The 16,380-nt window shown below is 39.0% G+C and overlaps 2 protein-coding genes across 2 annotated transcripts; one reads left to right on the top strand and one right to left on the bottom strand.

The window, feature by feature from the left end:
- Nucleotides 1–205: 205 nt before the first annotated feature.
- ADAL (adenosine deaminase-like) lies at nt 206–4,899 on the top strand. The gene is made up of 6 exons (XM_009705043.1): nt 206–285; nt 1,068–1,194; nt 1,892–1,972; nt 2,961–3,099; nt 3,590–3,690; nt 4,663–4,899. The coding sequence occupies exons 1-6, from the start codon at nt 206–208 to the stop codon at nt 4,852–4,854; spliced, it is 720 nt and encodes a 239-aa protein (XP_009703345.1). The 3' UTR covers nt 4,855–4,899.
- A 3,914-nt stretch (nt 4,900–8,813) lies between these two features.
- Nucleotides 8,814–13,289, bottom strand: LARP6 (La ribonucleoprotein domain family, member 6). The gene is made up of 3 exons (XM_009705044.1): nt 13,225–13,289; nt 11,771–11,963; nt 8,814–9,872 (listed from the first exon to the last, which is right to left on the bottom strand). Exons 1-3 carry the CDS (start codon nt 13,287–13,289, stop codon nt 8,814–8,816), a joined length of 1,317 nt encoding a protein of 438 aa, XP_009703346.1.
- Nucleotides 13,290–16,380: the final 3,091 nt, after the last annotated feature.

Here is a 16,380-nt window from a genome sequence, read left to right as displayed (position 1 = left end):
ATATATATATATATATATATAAAAAAATAAATATAGCTTCAAAATAAAGCTATATTTATAAACAGAAATAGAACTATATAGACAAGAAGACTATGGACTAATGTCAAAGGTGCAAAATGAAACTTGTAAGGCTAGAACTCGGTCTGCAACACAATAAAATTAATTCAAATATGTTTCTTCCAAATGTATACATGTGTTTGTAGGTATGACCAAAAGGATGTATGTTGAAACTGTACTTGAGGGTATAAAGCAGTGTAAAGAAGAAGGCTTGGATATAGATGTAAGGTAAATAAAGCCCATGGAGTACTTCTGTTTTGAGGTTTTGTGTAGTCTGATGCTCGGTCATGGTTTGCAGAGAGGCTTACAAACCATCAGTGTAGGAAAGAAAATTGTGCTTACCTTAGATTACGTGGAATGGAAACAGGTAATTCATACAGAACCCTGAATTTTTATCTTCCTTTTTAGTGATGGAGAATGAAACTGCGTAAAGCTTTTCAGCTCTAAGACTGTGCATTCTCTGCAACATTGTCAGGAAAAGCAATGCTTTTGATGGAAATTGCATTAAAGGCTCCTTTTTCACAGCCTAGATTTGTTGCAAAGATTTTGTTTGATTAGCCGTACAGGCAACCTGCTGTAAAGGAGAGGGAGTCCTAACGAGCAGAAAGATTTCAGAAGGTGTCAGTGGCTGCTTGGAGGCAGTCTGCTTGCCTGTTTTATACACTCAATAGCAACCCTTGTTAGATTTATTTGTGGAAGCTGAAGAATTGTTGTTCTTCGTGTGTGCACCTCAGAGAGGTTGCTAGCCTGATAGTGCAGGCAGCACATGAGCAGTGTATTGTTCCCTGCCCTCCATCTCACCGTGGCTGCTGCATTTCACAGGCTAACCTATTTATCTAATTTGTGTCCCTCTGTGCTTTGGTACCTTCATTCCTTCAACAGTTTCCTGTACAAATACTCTTTATACTCAACCATGAATGATGTGAAATGCCATTTTTGTTGGTATCGGATTTGTTGGTCTCCTGATACTACAGCTTGTGTTTAACTTAATATGTACATTTCTGTCCTAGATTGTTAATTGCAATAAATAGACGAGGTGGCCCAGCAGTTGCTAAGCAGACTGTTAAACTTGCTGAAGAGTTCCTTCTTTCTGCTGATGGGGTTGTAGTAGGACTTGACCTCAGTGGTGATCCCACTGTAAGTTTTTGTTTTATTTTGGTCTCTTCTTGAAGATAACTATATAATGTTGTGTAACAGCAACCGGTTCTAGTCATACTTTGTTCTTACACGTTTTTGTCCAATGTTTGTTGCTAGTTTGAATGGATTGCTCATAATCTTGATACTGGGTTAATCCCTGTTGCTCTAAGGGACAGATACTTTAACAGAGAATCAATAGATTAATAGATGACACTGAAAAAAGAACCACTGAAAAGTAGTGTTTATCTGAGAAGCGTCTGTTACTAAATTGTCCCAGTCAGATTGACTGGGTTGAGGCAAGTTAAATAATACAAGTTGATGCTAGTTTAAATTTTGTTTAGATGCACCAAATGCTTACTGTGTATTAAGAAAGTAAAAATGTTTGAGGATAGCTGTCAAGTGGAAATGAAATAGCTTTAGGCAGTAGTTGTAGAAAGGATATCAAAATCAAGACAATTGGCTCGTCAGTGTTGGGCATCATCTGAACTACTGACGTTTGACCAATTTGTCTAAATTGTGCAGGTATAGCAGAACATTACGTGACTTGCTGCATTCAAAACTGAAGTAATGGGAAAAGAAAAATAATTTAATGTAACTATATTTTAATTGTTTTGATATTGCTAGGCTTCTTAATTACTGTACTAGGAGGAGTTTTGTAAAACAGGCCATAGAATGATGATGTGTTTCCGTCTTCAAGGCAGGACATGGTCAAGATTTTTTGGAACCACTCTCAGAAGCAAAAAAAGCGGGTCTAAAGCTGGCATTACATCTTTCAGAGGTAAAAGTTTTCTTTATTTTGGTCCTTCTCTGTAATTCGCATTTTATAAAAACCTTGGTGAAACTAAAATTAACCTCTGTGTGTTTTGAACTTCTCAGGCCAAAGTAGTAATGGTTTGGGGTGTTTTGAGAAGAAAACAAGGAGAAATCTTCAACAATCTGTTCTGAATCAGAACTGTCAAGTTATTTCTTACTGTACTGTATCTATTGGAGGGTTAGGTGTGAAATTGAAAATTAGTGATATTCCAAGAGAGCCACTGTTTTCTTCCTGGTATTTTATCAGAAGTCATGTAATAAATTTCACACATTTTCCTGAGTAGTTCTGTTAGCTCTGCTTGTATTAGTAGAAAGAGTTGGGCTTCTCCATACAATCTGTTGAAGTGGTGGCTGATGAGTCTGATAAATACTGAAAATACTTTTATTTCTTCAGGAAATTAAGCGTGATATATGATGTCACAGGTCTATTTACACTTGTTTCTATTTGATTCAGGAGGCTTTTGCAGGATATTCCTGCATGCTTCTCTGAAAATTTATTTCTTAATATCTTAGGGGTCTTTTGGTTTTGCTTCATTGTTGTGTGTGTTTGGTTTCGGTCTCTTGCAGTTGAAGTTCTTCATGCACCTTTTTTTTTTTTTCTAGTCCCTGCGTAAAACAGGCGTTAAAGGTCTTCTTGACAACGTTGTTTTGAAACTGAAGCATACAAAGCTGATTTGAGGCCTCCAACTGAAAGCACTTCAGAACTGCAAATAGCGATTGTCTGTTTTTACATAACAGTTTAGAATTATGGCTTCTTCAGTTTGCAATTCTATGTTGAGAGTCACTTTCATGCACTACTTCTCTCTTTACAGGGTAGTAATGCAGATATTTAATCTCACTAACACTTTCTTTTGGATAAGATACGCTATGAAAATAGAACTTCATGTCCGTTGTAATTACTTAATGTGCTGGTTTATGCTGCCTTGACAGAATGTAAAATATATCCTCTCTAGATTCCAAATCAAGAAGAGGAGACTAAAGTTCTCCTGGGCCTGCCTCCTGACAGAATCGGACATGGAACATTTCTCAACTCTGCAACAGCAGGTTCAGAAGAACTAGTGCCACTTGTTCGACAGAATCATATACCTATTGGTAAGAAGAAAAGTTAAGAAAATGACTTGATGATCTCTAGATTCAGAATATCACACGTACTGCTGATCTAGTAACTCTGATTGGTCTTTGACCAGAGGTGACTTAGCAAAACGTGGCAGTGTGTGTGAGAGAATTGCCTGTAAAGGTACGCTTTTGTAGTTTTGACATATTTGTGGCAGCAGACAACAATTGATATTCTCAGATGAAAACAAAACTAAATCATAACTTTTAGTTACTATGCAAGGCTGTGTGGTGTTTCTGTATCTGCTTTGCAAGGTCACTAAATGTTATACCCAGGTAGTAGTTAAGAAGAAATTGATTACCCAACTTTCCTCAGAAGATATTACCAAATATTTGAAGCATAGAAAATTAAGAAAACAACAATAGCTGATTTTAATTTTCATTCAGGAACAGAAATAAGTCAATTAATGTGTCAAAAACATGTCTTTTGTTTTGATATATATCCTTGTTTCTTCTTTTTTTCTCTTAGAACTTTGCGTGACGTCAAACATCAAAACTCAGACAGTGCCTTCCTGTGACAAACACCATTTTGGGTACTGGTACAACATCGGCCACCCTGCAGTGCTTTGCGTAAGTTTTTTGATTTTAACCATGTATTTAGGCAAAGAGCTAAACTAGTGTGAAATTGGAGAAGTGTATCTCCTTTATGGATCAGAGCTGACTTACTAACAATGTCTGACCTTGCAGCGAATCATCTGCTTATAGGAAATCTTGTAACACAAATGGGAATTTTTAGTATTCCTCTTGTATTATTTTTATTATTGAGGGTGAACTCTGTTGTATTAGCTGACAAATAATTCATGACTAGAGATTATTTCTGAGATTTTCAATTCTGCAAAGTCTAGATAGCCAGCGAAGTCAACGTAAGAAAGCAGTTTACCCATAAAGGCCTATAAAAACAAGAGTAGTAGAAGAAGGAGATACTACAGTGCCTTAAGTTTAACAGGATGTAGTTAGCATTCTTCTGTGTGGGGACACAAGGACTCTGAGTTGCAGATAGGTAATCTCATTAACCGTTAAATAATCCTAACTTGCTCCTTTGAGATGAATAATCTTTAGGTGGCTTTCCATCATAAGTTTTTGATGCTAGCCTAGCACTTCTGTCAGTATCAAGAAATGGTTCTAGCTGACGCTAAGTGCGGAGGGTGAGACAGTTTCTTCCCTGAAGATGTAGGAATACAGAGTATGCTCTAGTTCCCAGATCTGAGGAAAGGGAAGAGAGGAATAAGGAGACCTGCACATACTGACATAGCTTGAATGTATGCATCATTTGAGAGACATCTTTCTAGCAATTTTAATAGGAAATCCTATTTTCTTGATAAATTGTGCCATCACTTTAAGTTTTCTTGTATGTTTGAATAATTCATTAATTTTGAGTGAAAATAGGGCAAATAAAGTAGGAAATAATTATCAACAGATGAAAGAACCGTGGAATAAAATGTGAAACAGCAAGATAAAAGTGGTTTGTAATGTGTAGGAAAAAACCCTTTTTGATGTAGAGGAACTAATTTAAACTTTTTTTTTCTTTCAATTTAACTCCAGACTGATGATAAAGGCGTCTTTGCAACAGATCTATCGCAAGAATATGAGCTGGTTGCAAAAACATTTAATCTGACTCGATCACAGATGTGGGATCTTTCTTATGAATCAATCAACTATATCTTTGCTCCAAGTGTAGTAAAATCAAAGCTAAGGGAACAGTGGTGTAAACTGAAGCCAACTCTGTTTGATTAATCAAACTGTTGTTCTAAACAGCTTGGATGTATTAGCTTAGTTAATAAGCATATTTTACTGAAGTCCTTGGCTTTTTTCAGACCTCAGGTTTACAAATCCAGCCCATAAACTACCTGTGCAAGATGAAGACGACAGGAATGCATCGTTTGTTAGTGGGGACAGAAGTAAATGTTCCTTCGTAGTTGGGAAGGGCTTTCAGCCAGAGACTAAAATTCCAGATGTGTTATCACGTTGCTGTCTAGTTGATATGACATCTAAAAAAAATACTTAGTTGAAATATTTCATCATACTACAAACACTTGAAAGTCAGAACAAAAAAATGGCACAGCTGTTGGGGTTTAAAATGTCTCTGTTGGCAACATTACGCCAAGCAGTTTGTAGGTATGGTGTGTATATTGCTTTTTGAATTGTTTTTAAACAGATGTTTTAAGCAATTGATTGAATGTGAAGACAGAAACAAACTCGGGGAAAATGAAGTGTTTGTCCCAAAGGAATTAAATATTGCATCTGTTTCTATTGGCATACATGTATGACTGGAGCCTGCTATGGATTGTGAAGCGTATGTGGTGGTGCCTGTTGATGCACTCAGCACTGGTAGTGTTTAGACAAAGTTAAGAATCTTGACTGCCTTGGCAAACTGTGAGCTACCTGGGGGAAGTGGTCTAATTCTTAAAGTGCTTTTTAGAATTGCTGTTTGTTTCTTGTAAAAAAGCAATAAAAATAGCTTCAACCTCCATGTTTTTGAAACCACTACTTCCAGGGCGCCTGTGTGTGTGTGCGTGCATGTGTGTGTGTGCGAGCTCTACAGCAGAGAAGCAGGTATAACCCCCTGCAGGATTTGGCGAGTGCGCATCCCCAGGGCAGACTTGCTTGTCTGCCAGCGACGCCACTTCTGTTCTGACAGCAGGCCGTGCTCCTTGGTCCAGGCAGTGCCAGGGTTCACTCTGCCTGTCTCTAGGCATGGGCATGTATATTTTGATAGTGAGATCCCAAAATATATATGAACATACACATGCAGCGGTATCTAATACTAGGTACTGCTAGCTAGCATAGGAAGTATACAGTGAGGTGGTGTTCCACACCTAGAGTATTTTTACATTGATTAATTAAACAAGCAAACATTCTGGCTGCTACAAGAAATACTGAATATAAATACAATGATACAAAAGCTCTTCATGACTTCTGTTCTGGTCTTTTTTTTACTACAATCAGCATTAAGTAGTTGTTCTGGCTCCAAAGTGACAATAAGAAACAAAGGGGAAAAAACCCCGAAAGGTCAGGGGGGAGGATAGCAAGTTGCTATGTCTGTCTGGCCACCTGAGGTTTTCACAGAATGTTTTCCAAGCAGAAAGCATGCCTTTTGGAAATGGGGGAAAATTATGTAAAGCAGAACTGTGGTTTTATGTATTCTTATCTGAACTCACAATAGGACCTCATGCTGACTTTTTATTTATAAACAGTACTTTAAATTACTTTCCAGATAGTTGCAGTGATCACATTATCTTTTCTGTTTGATCAAGTTGCATTATCACTTGCTCTTTGATCAAGTTCATCCGTAGTTTCTTTCTACAAAAATAATTACTATGGTAAATGTATTCTTTTTCCTTTCTTACTGAAAAGCTCTCTAAAGACGGATTGAGCAGCTTTCTCGAAGGTTATAGTTACATATATCTTAGTCTCAGGATAAGTGGGCCTACACTGAAGTGAGATGGCATTCTCTTGTAAAATAAGTTTTTAGATTTTTTTTTTATAGGTTATGGCCTTCTAATAACTCCTCAATTACACAGTATTTGGTTTATTAGTGAAGAAAAACTGTCAACTCCCTGTTTATATACTAAAGGGTCACACTCGGTGTTCATTTTATCTGTCAAGTGTAAAACTTTCTAAAGCAAAATGACTCATAACTAGTGTCCAACGAGACTTTTTACTTTCAAACTGTTAGTGTTACACAGAGGTAAGTTTGATTTTTAAGGTTTACGTGCTGAACGTGACATGTAGACGTGTTCATTCCGAGAGCATAGCCCTGGTAAATGCTGCTATTTTCAACTTCCTTTTTTTCCTGCAAGCATAGAGCGTCTTAAAGATTTTTAACGTTATGGACTACTACATGTAGTTCTCAATATTTCCATTTAATTGACTTCTGTGTGTCTCCAAAATACTGCCTTGCATCAGTTGTAGTATTGCCCCCAAACAGTCTGGCACATGATGACACATGGATGCTGCAGTTTTATAATTAAAACTTCCTTGATTATTGATGAAACAAGTGTTCTGGATACATAGTGAAACAGAGCTGTTATATGTACTCTAGGGTCATGGAATCACCCTTCTAAAGACTCTGGGCTTACCCTGTCACTTAGATACTTGCAGATGCACTGCTGAATTAAAAAAAAAAAAAAATCCACCACTTTGCGTTTAACAGCATTTATAGTGTCTTAGCTGGTAAGGGAGGTAACTTGGAGGATTCCATTTGTGTGAAGCAAAAGGACCAGGAATAGATTTGGGTGGCTAAAGAACAATACACAGAACGGGGGGATTTCTCTATATTGGTTTCTTTCTAACTATGTGTTACTGCAGTTATTTACACTGCAGAAGTGGAAATGAAGGTTGGAAAGGATGTGGAAAAGTTTTGCAATGAAAAGTAAAACTGCAGAGGTTCCTTCTTTGGCTTCAGGTAGGAATATAGTTCATTTTGATTTCAGCGCTTCTTGCTGAGCCTGATTGTTAAATTCAGAGTTAACGGTGATACAACCACTGTTTAGTTTATAATATTGTATAAAAAATGACTATGACATACAGGTGGAGTGAAGCATCACTACTGAAGTAACCACCAGTAATGGGGCAGAGGACCTTTTTGGTTTTTTCCCCTGAATGCAGTGGAAACTTTGAGTAACTATTTCTAGAATTTCCTATGGTGTAAGATGAGGTTTAAGTATCTATTCAGGTGCAGTTCAACTTAAAGTAAACAAAATAGATCTAGACAGAGTTAATACCTTCATTTATTTCCATCTGATTATATGAGATAACACTTACAGAACAATCTCCAATGCTCAGAGTCTTTATTCCCATCACATGAAAATACACACTTTGGTCCTACTAAACAGTATTGTCTTTGGAGATGTATGCAAGCAGAGAGCAACTGTTCACTACTGTAAGTTTCGGAGAGTTCCTTTTGAGATAAACACAAAAAGTCTTCAAAACCTCTATTCCTTATTAGGCTGGTAACATACCACAGCTTATCATAATATAACTGCTAAACTGTAAGTTTTTATTTGCTGCTCTTCAGTATCGTAGCTTTGCAAATAGTGTAGTTACATGAATGACTTATGCCTGTTTCAATATTTAGGCATTTCAAATTATACATTAAAAAAAAAAGGCAGCTGAGGGCATTGCATTAGACAAGCGCATGAGATAATTAAGGGACTGGCACACCTCTCGTATGAGAGGCCTGGAGAGCTGGGGCTGTTTAGATTGGAGAAGAGAAGGCTCAGGGGGCAGATCTCCTCAGTGTTTTTAAGTATCTGATGGGAAGGAGTAAAGAAGATGGAGCTAGGCTTCTCAGTGATACCCAGTAACAGGAAAAGGGGCACAAACTGAAACACAGGAAATTCAACCTGAACATAAGGAAACACTTTTTTACTGTGTGGATGGTTGACCATGGGAACACATTGCCCAGACAGGTTGAGCAGTCTCTGTCCTTGCAGATATTCAAAACCCTAAGTGACGTTCTGTAGCGGACCCTGCTTGAGCAAAGGAGGTGGACTGGACAATCTCCAGAGATGCCCTCCAACCTCAACTATTCTGTGATTCTGCAAAGTGACTATACAAATATACAAATGATAAAGTCTCTATAGGAATACAAAGTTAAATACTGACTTAAGTCAGTCACTGAAGTGACCATTTTTCACCAGGCTTAAACAGAAGCAGTTGACTGACTTATGAGATTGCTTTTAAAGAATAATTTATTCATTCTTCGTAGCGTTCCTTCTTTCACATCCATTGTGGAATCCTTTAGTGCCATCAGGACCTTTAGGCAGCCGCAGCACGCCTACAGGTAGACCATCTGCATTTTGTATTTTCCGAACCAACATGGGACTACTGATGGGACTCTTCTCTTGTGTTATGGTTTGAGCTTTTCTTCTCTGTACCCAGGGACTACCAGAAGGAGTGATACTGCTATCTGAGGAATCATCTGTACATTTGTGTGGAATGTCAGGGCTAAGCTTGCAGTCTTCAGCCAGCGGAGACTTTCTGATTACTTTTCTTAGTGAAGATGGACTGTTCCAAGGACTTGATCTGGGTGACACATTAGGACTCAAATGGTTGGTTGGGTGAATGACAGGGCTCAAATTACTCATAGCATTTGTTGCAGTACTTCTGCGTCCTGACAATGGTGATGTAGGATTACTCTCTGCATCAGAAGAGCTATTTGCTGAAGATTCATCTCCAACAAACTGAAGTTCCTCAACTCTCTTATTAAGGGATCTAGCCTTCTTAAGACTCTTGCTGGTATCTTCATCACTGTTCTTGTCTTTGGGAACTTTTTTCTTTGGAGGTTTCATGCCTATTAGGACAACTTTCATGCCAGTCTCTTTCTTTTCAGCACACATGAAGTCATGTGCACGTACGGCCGCATCTACTTCTTCAAATTCTATAATTGCACATTCCTGAGTTCCCAGTTGCGTGTACCGGTTGCTGACCCTCCTGATATCAGGTGGTAGATCCCTACCGGGCTTGAGAATACGAACTGATGAAATTACACCAAAAGTTACAAAGGCTTTGAGGAGATGCTCCATTATCCTTTCTTGCATGCATCCATTTTCTTGTTTGTTAAGAGCCTGCAGCTCAGAAATCATGTGGATATCATACACCAGTAACATCCTGGTAGGGAGGTTTTCACTTGGAAACACTGGAACTGGAGTATTTCTTCTAACCTTTTTGTTATCATCATTGAGTTCGAGAGTATGCGAGTACTTCAGTGCATAGGCTGTGGTTCTCCAGTCACGGGTAAGGTGTTTCACCTTGAAGACAGACACAGGTTAAGCAGCACAACTGATCAAACACGCTCAGACTAATTACAGAAAGTTTACCGCAGAGGCAGGCTCTAGTCTACAAACAGAAACCTGGATTTAAGTTTCATGTAGCAGACTTGAGTGAAAAAGTAAACACTTTCCTGCTATAATGGGCATCAATGAGCTCTTGTAAAGGTCACGTCCTGTTGAATCTACTCAGAATAGGAACTGACACTAAGTCACAATTGGAAAATCATTACTTTATCTTAATGTGTGTGATGTGTGGTCATTCCACATCTAGGTCTGAACATGAACGTTCTGTGGGTTTTATTTTGATAAATTTGCCAAACAAGTAGTTTTGCCAAGTTTAGGACTTCATTTTATTGAACTAATTTTTCCTCCCTCAAAAATCTCAGTTTAAAAAGCACCCAAACTTCTCCATTTCCAAGGAGTGATTTAAGAGTTTATCTGTTATCTGTAGAGTGTTTGAAGTGGTCTGAAGAAACTGGGAGTGCCTTAACTTCTAGACTGAATAGCTCTGCAAAACTGTTCGATTTAGAATCTTGACGAAGTGTATCTAATATAATTTTAGAAATCAGTTACATATACATATGTCCTGGTTTGGCTAAAACAGGGCTATTTTCTCCTTTCAGGCGTTTTTCTTTCAATCAAATCCCTTCTAAGTAACTGCACTTTCTGACAGCACAGCTACATGTTTTCAGACACTGCGTTTCAGGCCTGGTAACGCTCGATGTTTATAGTTGCTACTGAAGTATCAGTAGGATTGGTATGCAGAATGGCCCATGTTTATACTTATCCCCATGAGACACTGCTGGCCCCCCTTTGTTGAGCGAGTAAAAAGTCGTGACAGGGTCGCACCTGCGGAAGAGTGCAGACGGGACAGGTGACCAAAAACTGACCAACGAGGTATTCCATCCCATCCACGTCATCCTCAGTATAAAGCTAAGGGATCACGAGGGTCTCGCTCTCTTCTCTCATGGCCGGCATCCCTGTGGGACCCTGCTCGCTCTCCTTCCTCTGACCCCGACCCATGCATTCCTGAGTTTGGTTTCTGTCGGCTGCGCAGTCCGGTCTGGGACGTCCGGGTGTCCACCCTGCTGCGGCAGCGGCCGAGCCTCTGGGGGCTGCAGCCTGCAATCCCCCCACTCTCATCGGGACACTCGGTGTCGGTTTTGTATACTTTCCCTTATTTCCACTATTAGTACTACTAGTATTAATACCTTATACTTTTTTTTCCATCACTATTGTATTATTAAAGTAGTTTTAATTTCCAACCCATAAGTCTCTCTCCCTTTTCTCCATCCTTTCCCCTCCCGGGGGGAGGGAGGGGGTTAACAGAGAGCGTCTGCCGCCTGTTTTAAGAGCCGGCCCTGCCTTAAACGGTGACAACATATTTACATAGGAGTTCCCAATGTCAAAAGAATAAAACCCACCTCACCTTTAAGTGACTTCAGTTAGCAGATACTTTCTACTATTCAATTTTTGGATCTTCATACATTTGCAAGATCAGATTCACCATCCCTTCCCAGAGACAGGAAAATAACTTTATCAGGATTACTTAGCTACTTATGAGTAGGTGATCTAGAAATGAATTTTATCCAATGTCCCATTTACTATGCTCCACTCTCTCCCAGAATGATAATTTAAAAGCAGAGTTGCTTAAAAGCCTATGATTTCCCTGGGCAATCATGAATGACCAGCAATTAAAGTTCTGGATGAGAACAAACATAACCATCACATCAAAACTGAATCAACCCCTGAGAGAGGCAGATAAAGAAGACGACTGTAAAAACGCCTCTATAAATTATTCTCATTTCATCTCTCCTAATGTTTTTATATTCATCAGGCTTATACAAGGCACTTCAAGTCTTAAAAAGTTAGTTTACCTTCTTGAAAGAAGTGAGGAGTTTAACACTGACATAGCCCATCTTATTTCTTCTCACATGCTTTAGAAGGAAGGCATCTTTCTCAAGGTTTTCATCTGAGAAGTAATATTCAATCTGTGCTATTAACTTCTGGATCAGGTCCTTTTCTGGTGGTTTCCAGTTCTGGTCAGAGTCATCATCATTTTCCCCACCACTGAAAAACAGTTAAATCATTTATTAACAGATCTTCATCTTATATTAGTGGATTCAAATAGTTTTTCAAAATGAAGAGGCATAACTGTAATGCTGATTCCAACTTACTTTATATGTAGACCCTGAACAGGTAATCACCCTATCCATCTGAGGCGGGAGGCCAGCTCAGAGGATGAAGCTTTCCAGTCAGCGTAAGGAGTCAAGTTCCTGAGCTCATTCCAATAGCTGATCTCAGTGTAGAACAATGAGACATGTACACTAGCATCTTGAAAACACTCTGTCAACTCAATTCCTACACCAAAACCTGAAATGCAGGCGCATAGGCACTTGGTGCTATACAAAGTTCCTCCAGTGACAAGTGTTTTATTTGTCAGTATGAAGCTATTAAATATAAGCTTGACATTTATGTGCTTCGTGAGTAGTGTCACATACCAGTGAATGAATATTCCAGCTTGATGCCATCATGACTTCTCAAGCCTCTTCACTGCATGAATGCAGGAGCCAGTATCCAGGGCGTAAGAAAGACTGACAGGACCATTGCACGTTTTACAGGTCACTTCCAGAGTGACACAGTAACTCAACTAGCAGTTTACCAAGGAGCTTAAACTGTATGCACGTTTCAGATTAAGGACTTGGGTGCAGGAGCAGCTTGTGTACCTCAGGAACAGCTGTATATGCACACATACGCAGGTTGCTAAGAAGTCATTCTCATTTCCACTCTCCCCCTCCCACCATGTTATCTAGGTATCTGTGCAAAATGGAGCACTACTGAGCATCCTATCTCAAAAAAAGCTACTGCAACCATGGATTTGAGATAAACTTCTTGCCACATACACTTACAGCAACACGTTTGTTGCTGAAATAGAAACCACCTTTTAAATTATTATCTACCATTGAGGCAAATAGTTCATCCACAGACTACAGCCATAGATGTTGCTGTAACAGCTATAATACACAAGTCTACCTTAAGCCAGAGTAATTTTTTTAAAGCTGTTAGCAGTCTAGTTTTGCTGTGGAACCATCATGGAAGTTTCTGTTAAAAAAAAAATAAAATCATCTACTAAGCTCCCTAGACCCTATAAATCACGTATTACTTTGGTCTTCGTGGACCTCAGCAACAAAAAAGGAGGAGCCACACGTTTCCCCAAAATTGTCTTAAATGGCTTTTGCAGAGCTTGTGAAATCATGAAACAAGGTAGCAGGCATCATGCTAGAGTCCCCCAAGGGCAATGTGGCAGGGAGGATGCAGGCTACTGAATCACCTTGCCTTGTGGCAGTTTTGTCCCAGAGAGGAACCGGAGACTGTGATCTTAATGCTGACCGACATGCTGCCCATCCCTGGGCGCAGGCAGAAGCACGGCCTAGGCAGGTGCTTGCTGTACGTCTGAAGAGATTGCTCAGGTCAAGGGGCTCTGCACAGGGAACACGCTCCCAGGTGTGACAAGTTACAGCAGTTCTCTGGGACCTGGCTTTTTGAAGCTAACAGTTTACTTAATATGGTTCTTCCGATGATAGGGCAACACATCAGATATACATGGATACTCACTCACAATACTAAAAGTCTTGTTAAAATCTCCCATGTGACTTAATGGGGTACAGTTTAAAGGAATGACAGAAGTGACAGAGCTAGGAAAAGAATTTAAGTTACTTGATAATGCCAGACACGGAGGATGATAGATGAAGTTATGATTAAAATAGTGAAAAACATTTAATGGCCAGCTCTGGGTGCTGGTTTCAGAAGGAAGAAAAAACAAGGTTAAATGTTTATTTTTCATTCATGGTATTCCCTTACCCTACTACTTCTCATTTCTCATTCACTACCGATTCAGAACTAGTGTGGGCACAAGAAACTCAGCATTTTTACATATCTATACTCTGCTAAGAAAAGCTTACCCTCAATTCAGGATGGCGCTTACAGGTGTTTTAGATGATTTATTAGCACAGACATTTACAGGTATTTGGAAGGTCTGGATGGAAAGAAAATGGAGCATCATGCTTAGGAAGAAAATAAAAATGAACTGCATGTTTGCAAAGATCAGTACCATCCTTCCTTACAACGTTAACACACTGAATCGGGTGAAACAGGTCTCATTTCACCTCTCAAATATTGGTCACAGTCTGAACTATACACCATTTCTATACTGGGCAGACAGTTCAGCTTTTACAAAATCTTTAGGGCTCTTAGAACAGCCCTCACTAAGTACTGTATGGAAATTCCACCTACAGCAAATGCAGAAATTTGTAACTAACTCCATATTAATTCATAGTAAGGATCAACGGGTAGTACCTCTAGGGTATCAACTCTACTACAAAAGTAGTAGATAAATCAATGTCAGTCAACATTGACCAAAAAAAAGACTAGTAGTTATTCACAACTTTCACTTACTTAGTCTTTATTCAGTTTTGTGACAGATATGCTTGTCTAAACAGTTAGGATGGATAGACTGAAAACCTTTTAACAGGGTGACTCATCTGGCTATTAGTCACACACAAAACTAAACATATCTGCATAGAGAGCAGATTTTGGGGTTTAAATATCAAAACTCACAAACAATATATTAAATTGTCTGGATAGAGTCTAACCTTTTTGACAAGTTTTTGCTGAGTCTCCAAAAGAATAAGGTATTGTATTAATAAGCACTATGTGGCAATATAACTTACAGCATTAAGTTGATGTTCCAACAGTAAAATTGCAAGTCTGTTAACAAGAACTAGTGGATACAATACTGGGTGCCTGCTAATGGGACGTGTGGCTGCAGCAATCACTAAATGTCAACTTCTATTGTGAAACTTTATATTTTAGACTGACAACATCATAAAAACATTCACCTTTCAAGCTCAGATTCTTCCTGTGTCTGTCTGCATCCAAAATAAACTTAAGTTGAGCAAAAATAGCTTTACTTTATGCACAGGAGAACCCCCTGTTTGTTATCAACACTGAAGATTTTTCTGAAGCACCTGGCAGCTAAATGGCTGAGGACTGAATGTCACAAATACTCTGCGATCTCCTGAAGAACTGTGGCATCTTGACCATGGGGAAATGGTTTTCATTTCTTAAGTTATAAAAGGTAGAAATTGAAGAAAAAAAATTTAAATTGTCTGCTAGCTTAGCTGGAGAATGAAATGGCTCATTCTCAGCAGTTTTAGACCATCAGTGACAATTTTCCCAATGTTTGGGTAAATAATTTCCTATCAGATATGGCAGTCCCAAAAGTAAACCCTTAGCTAAAGTTACATGTAAATGGCAAAAGCATGTGTGAACTCCACTCACCTACTTTTGATGCAGAGCCTTTATAGTTCTCTCCATGGCAATACCTCTGGCCTTTCCTGGATCAGGAAGAGGCCATTTACAAAAACGAAACACAAGAACTGAATATACATCAGCAAACCTTTCTGAAGGAAGCGCCTACTCTAGAGGACTAAGTAAGCGCCATTTAAGAGCTAGCTATTATGTACTACAAAGCTTGAAAAAATAACCACCCTTTTTTCTAGCCTGGACCAGGGCTAGCAGCTCTTATACAAGTAACGTTGTCAAAGAAAACAAATGTAAAAATATTCTGAATTTAAGAAATCAGTAACTGGAATGCAACACTGTAGACCGCTGTACACATTTGATTTAAAAAATACAACAGTCACACATGATTGTGGAAAGACTAAGCAGACTCAGTTTAAACATTTTACTTGTGTCTAGCTATGCTCACCTCCTGTTTCTGTAATGCACAGTTGACAACTTTGGCAGCTGCAGAAAATTTCCCCCTCCCCAACTATCCCTCTATAATTTAAAATAATGCATTGCAGTTCATTCTGAGTCAGTGCTAGGATATGAAGTTAGAGAATCTATTAGAAACAATTGATCTTCGAACAGAATACTGAATTCCATGCTACTGTACCTAAATCTTTATGTCACTGAATTTATTACTGTATCTGCAGCTTTAGTACAAAACACAAGATGAACTTCAACTACTGAGCGTTGTGTCTCTGTAGCTTTCTGGCACAAAAATCCTGGATGTTCCTTTTACAAGTCAAAGATTCTGGCAGGCATCAAAGCAACTTCAGACATCAGTAATAATTTGCTGCTTATCATTGAATACAGACAACGCTACTGGCATTATCAAACAGTAGAGTAGATTATAAAGTGGTCGTTTCTTCTGCATTTAAACTGGTCTTGATTTCATGTCTGGCCAACTTGTTTCCAAAGCCATAGAACAGGTCTGCTTGTGCATGTCTTAATTCTACTAAAGAAAATCTGTACTGTTCTATGCAATAACAAGCAAACGGGGGAAAAAACAACAAGCGAGCCAGAAACACAACCACCATCAACCCCAAACCCCTTTCTGTAAAAAGGCAGTGAAATGGAAACGGCGGGGGCGCCACGGCCCGGCGCCTCTCGCCGTAGGCACGCACGTCCCGCTCCGCTC

Source organism: Cariama cristata, unplaced genomic scaffold (assembly GCF_000690535.1).
Source record: "Cariama cristata isolate BGI_N322 unplaced genomic scaffold, ASM69053v1 scaffold43297, whole genome shotgun sequence".
NCBI classification, from domain to species: domain Eukaryota; kingdom Metazoa; phylum Chordata; class Aves; order Cariamiformes; family Cariamidae; genus Cariama; species Cariama cristata.
The sequence above is the reverse complement of the archived record's forward strand: the minus strand, read 5'-3'. Positions and strand labels throughout refer to the sequence as shown.